Genomic DNA, 20425 nt, shown 5'->3' with positions numbered 1-20425 from the left:
GAAAGAATTCTAATAGTATCTCTTCAGAGGAGGAGAGGGAGCGGAAGAGATGGGAGCAGCTAACTACTGTATAGAAAACAATGGGCTGAAGAGAGCTGACTGGGATGTTCTGCGTTAACCCCTTTCCTGGATTGTAACTACTGCACATGCTCTCCCAGGATCTGGAGGCCAAGCTACATGGTAACAAGCTGTACATTCTAAAAGATAAAAGCTCTCATTGTAGGAGAATTATAGCAGATATAAAAAGCAAGTCAACTGCAAGCTTGTTTATTTTCATGTTGTCTAACCAATTTAAGCAATTTAAAAATGTAAAAATGTGAGAATACCCCTTTAATATGTCTGTGATTATGGGAGTATTTATGACAAGTGACTAATTTGCATGGGGAATATAGTTTCCTGTGTATATAGTGTGTAGAGCTGTAAGATCTTAGCATCTCACTTTTCTCGCTCTTGATTCTTTGCCTTGCATTTATTATTGTAATAAAAATAAAAGTATTTTTTTATGGCAAAATGGCCTTTGGTAGACCCTCGAGGTTTTGCTGGTGTCATTGTCAACTGTAACTAGTCTATGAATAACTTAAACCCTTAAGCATGTAAGATTTTAGCACCCCTTGTCGAAATTACTGTAATTGTGAACAGTTAAGCAAGTTGAAGATGAAATGATCTCTAAAAGACCTAAAGTTAAAGATTACACTTTTCCTTTGTATTTTAGTGAAAAAATATATATATATTTTCCTCTTTTACATATTAAAAATTACTAAAGGGAAAAAGGGGCAAACAAGCTGTGCTGAACACAGGTTGCTGTATAAACCCAATAAGTTCCAATCCAAGGAAATAGCCAGGCGATAATACCCAAAGCTGAAAAGGCCTATGGGGCCAAACGCTGTGGAGGGATCTTAATGGCCCTCTGATCCACTACTACAATAGCCCCTCGCGATTAGAATACTTATTATAATTATGATATTGTACATTTAACAGTCACGCACAGGTTTTGTGGAGGCTCTGTGACGATCAATGTTACACAAGCCCTAAATATATGGTAAAGGGTAAACCATGCAGGGTATGATTCAACAAATAGCAGCTATATTAAAGTGTACATTGTGTTAGAATGCACGCATTCTTTAATTCCAGGATTTGCATATAGACAAGCCACTAAAAATATAGACATAAAAATGCAGTAATTGCTCATAACTATCAGTAACCCTAATGCTGCCAGATAGCACAATCTAAGGGGATATCCCTATTTTGTATGAGTTAAAGTGAGAGCAGGGTGCTGCATTAGCCCAATACGAACCCAACCAGAAACATGCCCTGTGGGCAATGTCACATGCTGGAAAGCCTGTTGCACTGAAAGGTGTAGATGGGTCCTAGGCAACCCAACGCGTATCGCCACACACGGTGGCTTCGTCAGGAGTCTTGTGCTAGAAGATGACTTCGCCTCCAGAGCTAATTTTACACGAATGGGAGTTACCAGTATGAGATATGTGACTAACACAGAACAGGAGAAATTAACTTTTCTTCTTGCAAAGCTTCTCTGAGCTCTTCTGTATTAGAACAATATTACATACCTCTCTGCTATCTCTGATTGACGATTAGCACATCAGGTCCTTCCACCTACCTACCATTAGGAACGACCTCAAAACTAATACCAATTGGGGAGGCTAACCCACAATTGAATTTACCTCGGGAAGACACATATATAAAAAATCCCAGAAAAGTGTTTAAGAATCATCAGGTAAAACAGGTGCTATAAGTGATTAGCACATCCCCCCCCCTGTTTTTTACTGAAGTCTTACCATTTCTTACCTTCCTCTAGGAAATTAAGTGCTCTGCTCTACCTCCAAAAAGATCCCTTTATATCCACAAGCACCATCCCAGGATCAAATACAGAACCCCCACATCAGGTATCTTGTTGGATTAAAAAATTATATAAAATTATTAAAAATTATATAAATTTATATAAATTATATAATATTATAAATTTTCTCTGTTTCTCATATTTAGTGGAACTTCTTGTACATTAGGCACCTGTATACCCTAGCCACCGATATACCATACCTGGTGAAAATAATTTAGGAACGCACCAATACGAGGAAGGTAATTACTCCTCTTCATTAGCCTCTGTAATGGAGCAATGATACATCGTAACTTACACACTTCCTTTCTTTCCCTCTAGGGGTTATTGCCAACCTATGGTCTCTCTGATAATACTGACTGCCTACTATCAAATCGGATCTCAACTTATCTACCTTTTTGGACACAATCCTAATGACTTTTATATATTAAACATTGCTATTTACGTATTTTTAATTCTACTTCAAATAAACTTATTTTATCAATTTTAAAACAACTCTACTCCTTTTCTATATCCGACAGCTCAGCGCGAATTATTATATCTATTTATTAACTTTTTTAGACAACTGTGGTTTTGTTTACAATTCGCCGCAGACCTGTTGGTCTTATTCCCGAGAGCGCCACTGTATACTTTTCCCTTCTGAACTTAATATTACAGTCCTGTCTGCCTGTGAGATGGAAGCTGGAGCTGAAAGGAACCTGCAGATGTGTCAGTTATAATCACACACAGCTCTGCAGTGAGATCAGGAGAGCAGAGAGCGGCTATTAAACATTACACTGGAAACTCCTCCTTCATACAAAATAGCCCCTGGAGGCAGAATTATCTTCTAGACAACATCCTCCTCACAGCCTTGAAGAGGTCATTTATATAAAGTGATAAAAGATTATTTCTCAACAAGACATCTGATATGAGACACACAGGTAAGACTTTTTTCAGCATTCTATAATCTGTATGCCCATAGTAATAGGTTAGATAGGTCAAATGTGGTGACAGATTCCTTTTATGCAGTGAAAAAAAAAAAAGGATTTGTAAACTTGTAAAAAAAAAAAATGAGCTTGAGTCTCCATTTTCCGAGACCTGTAAAGCTTTAAATTTTTGGGATATGGGACTGTGTGAGGGCTTATTTTTTTGCGCTCTTAGCTGACGGTTTTACCAATACCTATCTGGGGTTTATCATTACAGAGAGGGGCCTGAAGACCGCGGCGTCTGATTTCACGCACTCCTGCAGTGATTAGAAGCACTTCACCATAATATTAAATGGTGCAGGATTCTGCTAGCAGTGCAGGTGTTAATTTTTATATTTGAGAGACTCTGAAGCTTCCCTGCTTTTATGGTCTCAGCTGTTCAGTGTTGGCTACTCCCCTCTGCAATATATACTAGCCTCTGCCATTCAGGGATGGCCAGGGTAAGTTTTATACTGCCTGGTACTGGAGTTGGAGATGTTTGTTTGAGGATGCGTTTGGAGTGTTGTTCTAAAGATTGTTGAATGGTGATTTGTCTGTGTGTCTCATCCTTTCCTATTTGGTTTTCCTTCCTTTTACTTGCCGGTGTTTCACTCTGTTGTTTGTGAGTGCATTTTTGTTTGATTGGTATTTTCATTTATCCCTGTATGTCTTCCCTAGTTAGTCTGGTTTGTGTATATTTATATACAACTAATCCCCACTTCCCTGGATGAGGGAGGGGGCAGATTAGGCCTAATTCAGGAGCTCAGCAAGGCACGTGACCAAAGTGACTTCACCACTATAAATAACCCAGGGTGCAGGGATAGCTATGGCGCAACTAGCTTTAGGGATAGGGAAGGAGCCCCTATCCCCAGGATAACAAACAACTGTTGCATGATAGTACCATTTTGGGGTACATACAATGTTTTGATCACCTCTTATTGCATTTTACTACAATGTTGCAGCGGACAAAAAATATAACTCCGGCATTTCATTTTTTTTTTTCTTGTTACGCCATTTACCAATTGAATTAATTTATTTTATATTTTGATAAATTGGCTTTTACTAACACAACAATACCAACTGTTTTTTATTGTTTTATTTTGGGGGCAAAAAAGGGGCGATTTGAAGTTATGTTTTTTTATTTTTTTCATATTTTTTATTTAAAACTTTTTACTGTATTTAATAGTTTCCTCAGAGGACTTGAAGCTACGATTATCTGATCGCTTGTACTATACAAAGCAGTGCATCAGCACTGCTATTTATAGAGGAAACCGCAATCTCCTATGAACGCAAGCTAAACAATGGCTTTCACAGGAGAATCGTCATGACAAGCACAGGGTTGTACAGCAGTCCCTCGGCTACCTTGGCAGCCCATCAGTGCCCTTTAATCATGAGACATGTGAGCCGATGGGAGGGTAGAATGACTCGCCGCCCTGCCGGTGTATGTTACATGCCACTGTCAAGAGATTCACAGCGGCATTTAACAGATTAACAGCCGTAGATGGAGCAGAGCTGTTAAAGGCACATGATAGCTGATTAAATAAGACATCATCTGCCGGAAAAGATGCAGGTTTGGTGTGCAAGCCCGCATCAAAGGCACGGAAACGACATATGATGTAGATGTACGTCATATGTCATGAAGTGGTTAAAAATGTTTAACTCTATAGTCAGTAAGGAGTTCTATGTGATTATATAAATATTGTTATGCATTTACAATTTTAATTTATTCTCCTCAGATGGCAGCATATAAAAGTTAGTGTTGCTTACAACAAACTGTACAACTGGTATGTTGCCTGAAGTTCACATTGTTCAATATAGGGTTAAATAAAAATCATTTTATTAATACTTAAATGTAGAAAAATCTGCTCATTTAGACAGTGGTTTGTTGTTTTACCATAATTACCAATTTAACAAAATAGTTTTCGGGCGTTAATACAGAAAGACACATTAAAAGATAGTGCATAGGATGTACCCATTCTTCCTCCATTCTATCATTTGTTCATGGATGTGCTTTGTGTGTTGGCCATGTAAAAGTGTAGCTAACTAAATGCCAAGATTGACTTGAGGTTTGCGTGTCAAAAAGGCTGTTCACAAGATTAAAGGAGTTGTCCACTACTTTTTATTATTCCCCCAATGTATTCAGCCAGTGCCCATAAGGGTTTTTGTAATTACCTTCTGCTATCCTTATTGCCTGTGAGTGGCGCTATCACTGGCCGTTCACAGGCAGCACGTGACCCCCGGCTGCAGCCCGCTCTTCCTTCCGCTGATGTCCCGTCAAGTTCCGGCTGCAGCCGGGGGTGACTCACTTCTGCGTTCCACGGTGGATGCTGGGCTGTGGGCGGGGTTACCCCGTGCTTCACACCCAGCATCCACCGCGCGCTTTCCCTCTCCTCATTCATTGGGAAAGCGCGCGGTGGATCCTGGGTGTGACACGCGGGGTAACCCCGCCCACAGCCCAACATCCACCGTGAGGACCGTGTCACTGATGTCATGCCTCACTTGACGTGACATCAGTGACGGGTCGCGTGATGCCTGTGAGCGGCCAGTGGTAGCAGTGACAGGTCCTTTTAAAGCAAAACCCTGATGTTTTTGTTTTTACATTTAGTCCCTTAGCCCTAGTTATTATGTGCCCAGTCCATGGGTTAAAATACTTCTGATCGCCGTCTTAAACTGTTCCAGAATAGTTTTGTTCTGCACCACATGACCGCAGTTCTAACTACCCAGCTCACACAACATCTTCCGTTTGGACTGGTGGTCTTTCTCACCTAAAGTCATTACGTATATATGGTCACACAGCTGTGAGAGAGGTCTAGACAGAGCAGCAGTCAAGTGGTGGAGAAGCATATATAAAATCGGTCCCATTCGCATCCAGGAGAGTGGGACCATTTTTTTCTCACTTGTTATTTGTGTGCTGTCCATGTACAATGCATTTTTTTCTCAGCAGTTATCAATCATTTACAGGACCATTTATAGCTTCCAATGTTACATAATTGTAATGTATCCGTAAAAATTGGATGTCATACTCATAGGCGGATTATAATTATGCCAATCTGGGCTACCGCCCGGGGCCCCGAGGCTCCAGGGGGTCCATGGCCAGATTGACCTCATTATAATATGTGCGGCGCCGTGGCACATACAGGCAGACAGTGGCAGGGGGCCCCCGGACCGCTCCCCCAGCAGCGGCGCACGGCCTCTACTTCTTCTTCGGCCTGGCCAGCAATGCACCTGTTAACTTCCCTGTGTGCTGGCCCGGCCGCATCACAGCTAGGAGACACGGCCTTGTGCGCAGCTGTGTCTGCTAGTGTGACGTCACGCAGTGCGTGCAAGGCCTGCACTGCTGCACCGGAGAGAAGCTGGAGGACTGGAGCCAATCCGGGGGATGGTGAGTGTGTGTGAGAGTGTGTGTGAGTGATTGAGTGAGTGAGTGAGTGTGTGCAGGCAGATATCATTGTGTCATGTCTGTTTATTTGTATTTTTGTGTTTCAAATGTGTTTATGCGTGTCTGTATATGTTTGTGTGTGTGCATGACTGCGTGCGGCCCCCTACTGTGTATAGATGGCACCGTGCGGCCTCCTGCTGTGTACAGATGGCTACGTGTGGCCTCCTGCTGTGTACAGATGGCTACGTGCAGCCTCCCGCTGTGCATAGATGGCTATGTGCGACCTCCCGCTGTGTATAGATGACTACGTGTGGCCTCCTGCTGTGTATACATACAATTAATGTAAGGCTATGTGCCCACAATGCAGAAATGCTCCGGATTTTTTTTGAGCGTTTCTGCATCTCCCTGGCAGAAAAACGCATGCGGATTGCACATGCATTTTTCCTGCCAGGGACAAGCGGAAGTGAAGCGTTCTTCACATGCATTTAAGCATGTGGGTTGACAAGCACTTTCCAAGAGATTTTAGCATCACTTGGAAAGTGCTTGTCAACTTGGTCACACTATATAAATCCATGCAACCGGCATGTATTTATATAGTGTGACCGTAAAAGAATGGTAAAAAATAAATATATACTTACCTTCTGATGGTCTGCCGACATCAGCGGTCACACGACCCGTCACATGACTAAATGACGTCACCACAGGTCCTTTAGTCTACCGCGAGCTGCCGGCAAGCCAGGACGCATCGGATAAAGACACCGGGGGTCACCAGAATGTAAGTATAATGTATATTTTTTATTTGATTCTTTTTTTTACAGGTTCTATGGTACCCGGGTCTGGAGGAGTCTCCTCTTCTCCACACCCGGGTACCATCCGCACATTGAAACGCATGGATTCTGCATGTACAGATGCAGTGATGCGGATTCCATGTGTTCCAATGCAAGTCAATGGCGGCGAAAACGCCGCGCTTCCGCAAAATAATTGGTAGTGCTGTGGATTTTTCCGCAATGATAATCCGCAGCGGAAATTTCCGCAGCATGTGCACAGCACATGCGGATTATCATTGGGGAACATGGCAGGCCTTCTACCAAGCGTTTTTTAAGCGTTTCTGCAGCGGAATTGCCGCTACGGAAAAACGCTTAAAAAACGCATAGTGGGCATACAGCCTAAAAAAAATTATTATAATTCATATATTAACCCCTTAACAACATTTGACGTACTAATATGCGTCTGTGCCCTGGGACTTAAGAGCCAGACCCGTTTTTTTTTTTCACTTTTTCATTTTTACGAATCAATTTGTGAAGCACCTGGGGGTTCCAAGTGCTCACTATGCATCTAGATAGGTGCCTTGGGGGGTCTAGTTTTCAAAATGTGGTCACTTGTGGCGGAGCTCCAATGTTTGGGCACACAGGGGCTCTCCAAACGCAACATGGCGTCCGCTAATTATTCAAGCAAATTTTACAATCAAAAAGTCAAAGGCGCTCCTTCCCTTCCGAGCACCCAAACAGTGTTTTTTCCCCACATATGGGGTATCTGCGTGCCCAGGGGAAATTGCACAACAAATTTTGGGGTCCATTTTTTCTTGTTACCCCTGTGAAAATAAAAAAAAAAATGGGTCTAAAGTAACATTTTTGTGAAAAAAGTTAAATGTTCATTTTTTTCTTCCACATTCCAAAAATTCCTGTGAAGCACCTGAAGGGTTAATAAACTTCTTGAATGTGGTTTTGAGCACCTTGAGGGGTGCAGTTTTTAGAATGGTGTCACTTTTGGGTATTTTCTGTCATAAAGACCTCTCAAAGTGACTTCAAATGTGATGTGGTCCCTAAAAAAATGGTTTTGTAAATTTTGTTGGAAAAATGAGAAATCGCTGGTCAACTTTTAACCCTTATAGCTCCCTAATAAAAAAAAATTTTGGTTCCAAAATTGTGCTGATGTAAAGTAGACATGTGGGAAATGTTATTTATTAACTCTTTTGTGTGAAATATCTGTCTGATTTAAGGGCATAAAAATTAAAATTTTGAAAATTGCAAAATTTTCAAAATTTTTGCCAAATTTCAATTTTTTTCACAAATAAACGCAAGTGATATCGAAGAAATTTTACCACAATCATGAAGTACAATATGTCACGAAAAAACAATCTCAGAATCAGGGGGATCCGTTGAAGCGTTCCAGAGTAATTACTTCATAAAGTGACAGTGGTCAGAATTGTAAAAATTGGCCTGGTCATTAATGTGCAAACCACGTGCAAACCACCCTCGGGGGTTAAGGGGTTAATATTGTGCCAAATTAATTTCACGTGAACTATCACATGATCTATCACAGGGGATCATGTGACATGTGATACATCAGGTGTGTGTGTGTGTGTGGGAGGGGGGGGAGCCGCGCCTTCTAAACTGCCCGGGGCCCTCGCTACTCTTAATCCACCCCTGGTCATACTGATGGTCCACATGGCTGCGATTTTTTTCGTGCACTGTTCCAATATTCGAGTGAAATTGGAGCATGCTGCCATTTTTTTCTCATGACGAATACAGCTGAGAAAAAATATGCAGATCTGCACTATATCGGAGTCCACTAGTCCGATTTATACACCAGTGTGAGCGAACCCTAAAACAAATGGAGCAGAACTTCTTCTGACAGGTCTTAGATATGTGAAAGTTTTACCCTCTACATGCCCTCCATAGATATCAAGATGTAATCAGGTGGTAATTGATTTTTAACAGGTTTCTGTATAGATCAATAGTGCTAAATCCTCTCTCTACGCTAATAACCCTCCATACAAGTCATCCTTCATAAACCAATACACCTCTATGGAGTTTGGTTCTAGTCACTAACCTTCGGCCTCAAACATAAGTGAATGTACTGTTATAGTAATAATTAATAACTGATAATTTAAGTAAAGACAATGTAAGAAATAAAAGCTGTGAGTTGCCCATAATATTTGTCATATATGACTTTTCGATAAAATAGAAAGTACATTTCATGCTTCACGATTTACCTTTGATTTTGGTCTTCTGTACAGGTTTCCTATCTTCATCACCATGCTGATGATACCATTCATCCCCATATCCGTTGCTAAGCAATTTTCCAAAGTTCACCGTGTCAGTTTTATTCCCCGGCCTGCAGTATTAATAAAGGAATAATTACAGGAAAAGATTTTCTTTTGGATTTTGCAAACCACATTTTCTAAGATTTGAGAATTAAAATATGGTGCTGGATTTGATGTGGTCTCTACCTAAATAAAAAAAAACTGTTGTGTCCATCATGTCCTCCTTTACACAGAACTTGTTCCAGCATTACTTTGGTTGGTTCCTGAAAATACAATGCAGCCTAAAGATAGTGTCCTTCAGCACGTCTGAAAGAACCTTAAAGAAATCAAATGCTTAAAAAGATAGCTGAACATGAAATGACCAGGGTCTTCTCTGAACAGGGTCCGTTCTGCAATTTTAGATTTACACCAAACATTAGGATAATTAGGTTTCTGATAATTGCTCCCTACTTACATTGGTGGAAAGAAACATTTCTTTCCAAGCTTGTCACCTTTTGCCTTTATTATAGGAGGTCCTTTCCCAGATGCAATGACGGAGTTATCATTCTTACATTTTGGATTAATTGCTGGTAGCTTAACCTGTATAATAAGAAATATATCAATGCATACACAAAATCACATACAGTTTATATGTGAGAAGCAAAGCATGCAGTATAGAGTTCTCACAACTAGAAGTCTGATGTTTCTTGCCTGAGCTGAAATGGTGGGGCACACGGATGTTACCCTGGCCATAGGCAGCAGGCAATTTAGTCAACAAATCTATGGCAGATAGCGCCGGTCAAGAAAAATGGTAAGCAGTGCCCATGAGAAAAAATCTGGAATAAATCACTCACCGTGCAGTGAATTATGAAATCTGTCCTTTACATGCGATGGGTGCAGTTTCAAATACTGCTGACCACCAGAAAATATGTCCAAGAAAAAAAGATGATCGATACATACCAAAAAATAGACAAAAATCTTCAAATTTTATTCAATATATGTCAAACAATGAAAATCCACATGTTGGTGATAGAAAAAACATCTTAGGTGTTTCTGGGGCTGTGTGTGCCCTTAGGGCCCCGTCACACTAAGCGATGCAGCAGCGATCCCGACAACGATACGACCTGTCGTTGCTGCATCGCTAATACATCGCTGGTGAGCTGTCAAACAGGCAGGCTCACCAGCGATCAGGGGAGCAGCGATATCGTGGAAAGAATCGTTCCACGATGTCCTGCTCACGTTACCAGCCTGCTGCAAGCAGGAGCAGGCTGGTAACTATGGTAAACATCGGGTTACTAAGTGCGCGTGTGCCCCTAGTAACCCGTTGTTTACCATGGATACCACTCTGCTACAGTGCGCGGGAGCCTCCGCGCACCGTAGCAGAGTGGTATCCATGGTAAACAGCGGGTTACTAAGTGCGCGCGTGCCCCTAGTAACCCGATGTTTACCATAGTTACCAGCCAGATCGTTGGTCCCGCTGGTCACACACAGCGATGTGTGCTGGCCAGCGGGAGGCCAACGACCAAAAAATGGTCCAGGACACTTTGCAACGATCAGCGACCTTACAGCAGGGGCCTGATCGTTGCAAAGTGTCACACATAGCGACATCGCTGGTGAGGTCGCTGGTGAGTCACCAAAACCGTGTGTTAGTCATAGAGAATGCAAACACATTGTGGAGACAAACCTCCCCCAGTCTTGTAGAGACAGTACAATTAGGCTTGTGTGTATACAAAGGACCTGACATGCCGTCTGAAAGAGATTTAAATCCTTACTACACCTAATATACAATAGATGTGTTCTCGGAGGAGGGAACTAAAAAAACTTTTAATAAATGAACATTCTTTTAATTCAGATTTAACAGATACAATTTTGCTTTTAGATATATCATATATTTTTTTTTATATGAGATGTGTATTGATATCCTCTTGTTTTTAATCTATCTTTAACGATTATGCTTTCCTTGACAAAAGTTTTTTCATCTGATGGACTCTCCATAGGGAATAAAGCTATTGCATGTAGTTATATTACAACTGATGGGTTTTCTGAAAATGGAGAACCATCATTAGAAATAGATTAAAACCAAGAGGCTATGAAGACACAACCATTGACACCGCATGATCTACAGTATATCACAAAAGTGAGTACACCCCTCACATGTTTTGTAAATGTTTTATTACATCTCTTCATGAGACAACACTGAAGATATGACACTTTGATACAATGTAAAGTGGTCAGTGTACAGCTTGTATAACAGTGTAAATTTGGTGTGTCCTCTAAATAACTCAACACACAGCCATTAATGTCTAAATCGCTGGCAACAAAAGTGAGAACACCCCTAAGTGAAAATGGACAAATTGTGCCCAAATAGCCATTATCCCTCCCCGGTGTCACGTGACTCATTAGTGATACAAGGTCTCAGGTGTGAATAAGGAGCAGGTGTGGTAAATGTGGTGTTATTGCTCTCACACGCTCTAATACTGGTCACTGGAAGTTCATCATGGCACCTCATGGTAAAGAACTTTCTGAGGATCTGAAAAAAAGAATTGTTGCTCTACATAAAGATGATCTAGGATGTAAGATTGCCAACACCCTGACACTGAGCTTGCAGCATGGTGGCCAAGACCATACAGTTATTTGGAGGACACACCAAATTTACACTGTTATACAAGCTGTGCACTGACTACTTTACAATGCATCAAAGTGTCATTTCTTCAGTTTTGTCCCATGAAAAGATATAATAAAATATTTACAAGAATGTGAGGGATGTACTCTACTCACTTTTGTGACGTACTGTATCTAGAAACAATTTTTTTTTTGCTGAATCTAAAAATAAAACTAAAAATTAGTCACATAACCATTTAATTACTTTTAGCACACCATATAGCTTGCAATAAAAAAAATAAAAGATACCAACACTAGATAGATTCCAATCTTATACCAAGATGATGCTTTTCATAAAATACTAAAAACTGTTTTCAGACCTGTGGCAAGGAGAGGTCGATCTCTGGGAAATATAGTGTCCCCCAGTTTATATAAAAAACCTGCTAGTAGTACTACATGGCTCTCCACAAAAGCCTTCTACAAATGCAATATGTGTCAGTGTGCCACCAAAAAACGTATAATAATCAAATTATATCCCAAAAATCATTCAACTACGATACAACTCATGTAATGATAGGTGGATCATAATGAGGGAAATCTGGGCTCGTACTGTATATAGAGGCTATGTGGGGCTCATGCTGTATATAGGAGGATATATGGGAGCTAAGGCCACGGCCCCACTATCAGTATTTGGTCAGTATTTTTCTCAGGAATGGGAGCCAAAACCAGAAGTGGGTGATAAATGCAGAATTGGTGCACTTGTTTCTATTATTCCTTTTCTCTAATTGTTCCTCACCTGGTTTTGGCTTCCACTCCTTAGAAAAAATACTGTATATAGGGAGCTAAGTGGCCCCAGCAGCAAGTATGGTGGAGGAATTGGTTTTCTCTTGTCAGATAACTGCTCCTTTACCCCAATTCCACTACCACCCTCTGTTACTCTCCCTTCTTTCGAGGTACACTCTGAAAGCATCTACTTTCCCTCTAACTGGCTGTAATTTACAGCTCCCCAGGGCCAGCCACCACCTTTTATGACTACATCACCACCTGGCTACTTCATTTCCTTTATGCTGAAATCCCCATTATCATCATGGGTGACTTCAACATCCCCATTGACACTTCCCACTCAGCTGTCTCTAAGCTTCTCTCACTTCCTCCTTCGGCCTTGCTCAATGGTCTTCTACAGCCACTCACAAAGCCTGCCACACAATGGAGCTCATCTTCACTGGCCACTGTTCCCTATCTAACCCCTCTAACCACAACTTACTCGCATTCTCTTCCTTCTCATCTCCAGGTGCACAATCCCCACTCCACAAACTTGCACACCCTAGCAGAAATCTCAAACACCTTGATTTACACTCACTTTCTGAGTCTCTTCTCCCACTTGCAGTCATAGGTTATTCAACACTTTCAATTCTCTCCTTCATCCCCCAGCACCTCCTCCCTCTCCTCTCATTTCAGCTGAAGACATTGCCTCATTCTTCAAGCAGAAAATCAATATCAGAGAGACAATTTTGGCCTACAGCCCCCACAGCCTCTCTTCATAACTACTCAGCCCTCCTCCTCCAAACCAGCTTCTCTGCAATTACAGAGGATCAACTTTCCTCACAAGTCTCAAGATTACATCACAGCACCTGTGCACTTAACCCGTTCACGTTCCACCTCATGTCAAACCTCACCAGTCTTCATCCCAACCCTAACCCATCTCTTCAACCTATCACTAACAGCTGGTGTTTCCCCTCATGCTTCAAACATGCCTTGATCACACCCATCCTCAAAAAGCCCTTCCTTGACCCATCCTCCGTGTCTAGCTATTGACCCGTATCAATTTTCCCCTATGCCTCAAAACTACTGGAACAACACATCAATCTTGAACTGTCCTCCTACCTCTCCTCCCTCTTTGACTATTTACAATCTGGCTTCCAACCACATCACTCCACTGAAACTGCCCTGACTAAAGTCATCAATGACCTACTTCCTGCCAAATACAAGCGACACTACTCTGTCCTCCCCCTCCAGGACCTGTCCTCTGCTTTTGACACAGTGGACCATTCCCTCTTTCTACAGATTCTCTCATCTCTTGGCATCACAAACTTGGCCCTATCTTGGATCTCTTCATACCTAACAGAACGGACATTCCGCATCTCCCACTCACACAACACCTCCTCATCTTGCCCCTTATCTGGCGGTGTCCCGAAAAGGTTCAGTTCTAGGACCCCTGCTTTTCTATATCTACACCTTTGGCCTGGGACAGCTCAGAGAGTCCCGCGGCTTTCAGTATCATCTCTATGTTGATGACACATAGATCTGCCTCTCTGGACCCGATATCACCTCCTTACTAACCAAAATTCCACAATGTTTGTCAACTATTTCATCCTTCTTCTCTGCTAGATTTCTAAAACTTAACATGGACAGAACAGATTTCATCATTCCACCCTCCCCCATCTCACTCAACCCCCCCAACAGACCCATCAATTAAAGTAAATGGCTGCTCACTCTCCCCAGTCCCGCAAACTTTCTACCTCGAGGTAATCCTGAATTCTAATCTCTTTTTTCAAACTACATATCCATTCCTGCCGATTCAAATGCAAAAATATTTCCCAGATCCGTACATTCCTTAATCAAGAATCTTCAAAAAGCTTAGTGCATGCCCTCATCATCTCTTGCCCTAACTACTGCAATCTCCTGCTCCGTGGCTTCCCTTCTAGCACCCCTCCAATCTATCCTAAACTGTGCTGCCCAACTAATCCACCTGTTTCCTTGCTATTCCCCCGCCTCTCCTCTCTGTCAATCCCTTCACTGGCTACCCATCGCCCAGAGACTCCAGTTCAAAACCCTAACCATGGCTTACAAAGCCATCCACAACCTTTCTCCTCCATACATCTGTGACCTGGTCTCCCGGTACATACCTGCGCTCAATCTTTGATCTTCACAAGATCTCCCTCTCTACTCCCCTCTTATCTCCTCTGCCCACAATTGCATACAAGATTTCTCCCGTGCATCCCCCCTACTCTGGAACTCTCTACCCCAACATATCAGACTATCGCCTACCTGCACAACCAGCTCTACCCTCACTCATCCCTTGTAGACTGTAAGCCCTCACAGGCAGGGTCCCCTCTACTCCTGTACCAGTCGATGACTTGAACTGTTTGAGATTATTGTACTTGTTTTTTTATTATGTATACTCCTTTTCAGATGTAAAGTGGTATTATGGAATAAAGGCCGCTATAATAATAATAATAATGTGGGGCTCATACTGTATATATGGAAGCTATGTAGGGCTCATTCTGTATATAGGAGGCTATATGGGGGCTCATACTGTATAGGAGGCTATGTTGGGGCTCATACTGTATACAGGAGACTATATGGGGGCTAACACTGTATATAGGAGGCTATATGGGGGCTCACACTATCTAGGGAGCAATGTGCAAGCTCATACAGTATATAGGAGGCTATGTGGGGTCCCACTATATATAGGAGGCTATATGGGGGCTCATGCTGTTTATAAAAGGCTATGTGGTGGCTCATACTGTATATAGGAGGCTATATGGGGGCTCATACTGGATCTAGGGAGTAATGTGCGGTCTCGTACTGAATATGAGGCTAGGTGGGGTCTCACTGTATATAGGAGGCTATATGGAAGCTCATGCTGTTTTTAAAAGGCTATGTGGGAGCTCACACTGCATATAGGAGGCTATGTGCGGGCTCATACTGCATCTAAGCAGCTATGTGCGGGCTCAGTTTATATAGGGAGCTATGTGGAGGCTCAAACTGTATATAGGAGGCTATATTGGGGCTCATATTGTATAATGGGGGCTATATGCGTGTTCATACTGTATGTAGAGGACCGTGTGTGGGCTTATACTGTATATAGGGGGCTGTGTGGGGTCTCATACTGTATATAGGGGATATGTGAGGGAATAGTGTCTGGGTCTGTGAGCGCTTATCCTCATTGCCGTATGGCTTATGGTCTCCTTTTCTTGTCCTGATTGAAGGAATTCCCTGGTGAACCCCTGAATGACCAAAAGAGGGGGGAAAGGCTTCATAAGAAGAGGACACTAGGTAGTCCATGTCAATAGAAATGTGACTGAGGTATATGGGTTTTTAAACTAAATAGAGAACTGAAGTTTTTTTTGTTATTGTTTACATGTATATGTGCCCCATATGTTGATTGCTTTTGTTGTTGATTGAGGGGGCTATGTGGGGGCTCATATTGTATATAGGGGGGTATGTGGGGGCTCATATTGTATATAGGAGATGAGCAAAATTAAGCTGAATGCCATCCCAGGTTGAATAAATGGAGCAAAAGGTTTCCAATAATATGAATTTTTATTTAACAATATTAAAAACTTGAAAACATGTACATATTCAAAGCGCCACCCTGGGGTGTTTCTCAACAGATGGATGGCATGAGCTACAGTAAGTACAGTATGTTACCTTTATAGTTCGCATGCATAGGGCTTTGTAGATAATTTCTACCTGCACTAGCAGCCATACAACATGTGGTACTCTGATAATCTGTATGTATGGGCTTGGCAGATAATTTTTTAATGGTACTAGCAGTCCCATAGCAGAGTATTTATGGTATACAGGCTTAGTGTGTATTAGTTCCCTCTTTGTTTCTGGGGCCCTAAATTGTTACATCTTAGAGATTATACAGTTGTGCTCAAAAGTTTACATATCCCGGCAGAATTTTTACTTTCTTGTCCTTGTTTCAGAGAACATGAATGATAACAAAAAAAAATTTCTCCACTCATGGTTATTGGTTGGGTGAAGCCATTTATTGTCAAACTACTGTGTTTTCGCTTTTTAAATCTTAATGACAACCAAAAACATCCAAATGACCCTGATCAAAAGTCCACATACCCCATGTCTTAATACCGTGTATTGCCCGTGTATTGTATACGGTGCAGGTGTGTTGTTTGCGACCATGCTTGGACTGGCCCACAGAACAGGAGAATCCTCCGGTAGGCCCCTGTGCTAGAGTGGGCCACCAGCCTCTTATATAAGCAGTACTTGGCACAATATACTTGAATAACTATGCACAGACAAAGGCAGCATCTTATTCATTTAACGGTTCATTGTTATATAGACTTGTGATTGAGGATAGTGTCACATTTGCATGTAGCTGAAAAGTGGGGACCTTGTAAACGCTTTTTGAAGCCAGCCAAAAGTCTTTCAATTCTTGTCTTCTTTAAAAAATTCTTCCAGTTCTGTGAGATTCCTGGGTCATCTTGCATGAACTGCTATTTTGAGGTCTATAGCCACAGATTTTAAATAATGTTCAGATCAGGGGACATTGTAAAACCTTCAGCTTGAGCGTTTTGAGGTAGTCTATTGTGGATTTTGACATGTGCTTAGGATCATTATCCATTTGTAGAAGCCATCCTCTTTTCAACTTCATCTTTTTTACAGATGAGGTTATGTTTGTGTCAAGAATTTGTTGAGATTTCATGGAATCCATTCTTCCCTATACCCGTGAAATGTTCTCGGAGCCATTGAATGCAATACAACCCCAAAGCATGATTGATCCACCCCCCCATGCTTAATAAAAAAACAAAGAAAGGGTGGGAAGCTCAATTTCGCACATCCATCTGTAGGTAGTATAAAAAAGTTATTTTATTGTAGATCCATTAAAAAATGACAAAACACATACAAAGGGATATAAAAAATTGACGAGTTTCGAGCAGTAAACCGCTCTTAATCATAGCATAGTAAAAAATCACATCAGCACAGATTAAATAGATTGAAATGACCAATCACAAGCAAGAATATAATTAACCTATGGTGAAATCCAAGACAGCAATGAAAGGTTATTGTTACTGAAATTTTGCTTGGTCTTCCAGACCTTATCTTGACCCCCACTGTTCCTGTTAACTGCCATTTCATCAAATTCCATTTTGAACTGAGGAAAGGAAAGCTTGAAAACGGTTTGCTATCTTCTTATAGTTTTCTCTTGCTTTGTGGGCCTCCACCATTTTCATTTTCAGAGTGCCAGGCAGCGCTTAGAAGAACCCATTGCTGCTGTTTTTTGGCACTAGGTTAGGAGGCTGTTTTTTTTTTTTTATGAACTGGAAAATTTGCATCACCTGGCCTTTCCTAACGATGATAGCAATCAAGCCTAACAGGCTAATTAAGATCTGAAACCTTGGTCAAAGGAAATGTGTCATGTTTAAACTTTAGCCCTTTTAGAGATCATTTCTTCAACTTGCATAACTGTCCACAATAACAGTAATTATGACCAGGGCTGCCCAAAGTTTTACCTGCCAGCCACTATGTGGTTTTGGGCAAAGGGGCGGATATGTGACAAAGTCACTGGCAAAGTACTGGAGGGATGTGTGTGTGTATATATATACAGTATATATATATATATATATATATATATATATATATATATATATATATATATATATATATATATACATACAGTGGTGGCCAAAAGTATTGGCACCCCTGCAATTCTGTCAGATAATACTCAGTTTCTTCCTGAAAATGATTGCAATCACAAATTCTTTGGTATTATTATCTTCATTTAATTTGTCTTCAATGAAAAAACACAAAAAGAATTGTCCTAAAGCCAAATTGGATACAATTCCACACCCAACCTAAAAAAGGGGGTGGACAAAAGTATTGGCACTGTTTGAAAAATCATGTGATGCTTCTCTAATTCGTGTAATTAACAGCACCTGTAACTTACCTGTGGCACCTAACAGGTGTTGGCAATAACTAAATCACACTTGCAGCCAGTTAACATGGATTAAAGTTGACTCAACCTCTGTCCTGTGTCCTTGTGTGTACCACATTGAGCATGGAGAAAAGAAAGAAGACCAAAGAACTGTCTGAGGACTTGAGAAACCAAATTGTGAGGAAGCATGAGCAATCTCAAGGCTACAAGTCCATCTCCAAAGACCTGAATGTTCCTGTGTCTTCCGTGCGCAGTGTCATCAAGAAGTTTAAAGCCCATGGCACTGTGGCTAACCTCCCTAGATGTGGACGGAAAAGAAAAATTGATGAGAGATTTCAACACAAGATTGTGTGGATGGTGGATAAAGAACCTCGACTAACATCCAAACAAGTTCAAGCGCCCTGCAGTCCGAGGGTACAACAGTGTCAACCCGTACTATCCGTCGGCGTCTAAATGAAAAGGGACTGTATGGTAGGATACCCAGGAAGACCCTACTTCTTACCCCGAGACATAAAAAAGCCAGGCTGGAGTTTGCCAAAACTTACCTGAGAAAGCCTAAAACGTTTTGGAAGAATGTTCTCTGGTCAGATGAGACAAAAGTAGAGCTTTTTGGGAAAAAGCATCAACATAGAGTGTACAGGAAAAAAAAAAAGAGGCATTCAAAGAAAAGAACACGGTCCCTACAGTCAAACATGGCGGAGGTTCCCTGATGTTTTGGGGTTGCTTTGCTGCCTCTGGCACTGGACTGCTTGACCGTGTGCATGGCATTATGAAGTCTGAAGACTACCAACAAATTTTGCAGCATAATGTAGGGCCCAGTGTGAGAAAGTTGGGTCTCCCTCAGAGGTCATGGGTCTTCCAGCAGGACAATGACTCAAAACACACTTCCAAAAGCACTATAAAATGGTTTGAGAGAAAGCACTGGAGACTTCTAAGGAGGCCAGCAATGAGTCCAGACCTGAATCCCATAGAACACCTGTGGAGAGATCTCAAAATGGCAGTTTGGAGAAGGCACCCTTCAAATATCAGGGACATGGAGCAGTTTGCCAAAGAAGAATGGTTTACAATTCCAGCAGAGCATTGTAAGAAACTCATTGATGGTTACCGGAAGCGGTTGTTCGCAGTTATTTTGGCTAAAGGTTGTGCAACCAAGTATTAGGCTGAGGGTGCCAATAATTTTGTCTGGCACATTTTTGGAGTTTTGTGTGAAATGATCAATGATTTGATTTTTGCTTCATTCTCTTTTGTGTTTTTTCCTTACAAGCAAATTAAATGAAGATAATAATACCAAAGAATTTGTGATTGCAATCATTTTCAGGAAGAAACTGAGTATTATCTGACAGAATTGCAGGGGTGCCAATACTTTTGGCCACCACTGTATATATATATATATATATATATATATATATATATATATATATATATATATATATATATATATATATATATATATATATATATATATATATATATATATATATTGTATATACACACACACACATCCCTCCAGTACTTTGCCAGTGACTTTGTCACATATTCCCCCCTCTGCCCAAAGCCACAGGTTTTGGCACCTTCAGTCACCAAATAGGGAAGTCTAGACAGTGTATCAGCGTTGCCGTGCAGCTTCCCAGGCCTGTGTTCCACATGAAAGTTGAAGTCTTGTAGCCCTGAGTTTCAACTCTTGGAATGCCATCTCTGCTTCCTTAGACCAGTTGGCCATTGACATCTTTGGGCCCTTAAGGTAGGTCAGGGTTGTGGCTGTCGTGGCAAAATTCGGGATACACTGCTGATAGAATCCCACAATTCCTAGAAATGCCCGAACTTGTTTCTTGGAGACCGGTTTTGGCCAATCTTGGATTGCCTCCAACTTATTCATTTGCAACTTTACGTCGCCTTTTCTGACAATGTAGCCCAAGTATTTTCCCTTCTTGTTCCTCAT

General features: G+C 41.4%; 1 protein-coding gene across 2 annotated transcripts in view; it reads right to left on the bottom strand.

Annotated features, from left to right (window-relative positions):
- The window catches only part of CUNH7orf57 (chromosome unknown C7orf57 homolog), a 127620-nt gene that overhangs the window by 32018 nt on the left and 75177 nt on the right, over positions 1 to 20425 (bottom strand). For both annotated transcript variants that reach the window (XM_073659983.1, XM_073659984.1), the window contains exons 6-7: positions 9679 to 9803; positions 9174 to 9295 (exon numbers count right to left, since the gene is read on the bottom strand). In XM_073659983.1, coding sequence (XP_073516084.1) covers positions 9174 to 9295; positions 9679 to 9803 — 247 coding nt within the window. The remainder of the gene's footprint in view (positions 1 to 9173; positions 9296 to 9678; positions 9804 to 20425) is intronic.

This window comes from Phyllobates terribilis, unplaced genomic scaffold, assembly GCF_046119375.1.
Source record: "Phyllobates terribilis strain yellow unplaced genomic scaffold, ASM4611937v1 Scaffold_16__1_contigs__length_26959993, whole genome shotgun sequence".
Classification (NCBI taxonomy): Eukaryota; Metazoa; Chordata; class Amphibia; order Anura; family Dendrobatidae; genus Phyllobates; species Phyllobates terribilis.
This window is presented reverse-complemented; position numbering and strand designations above follow the sequence as displayed.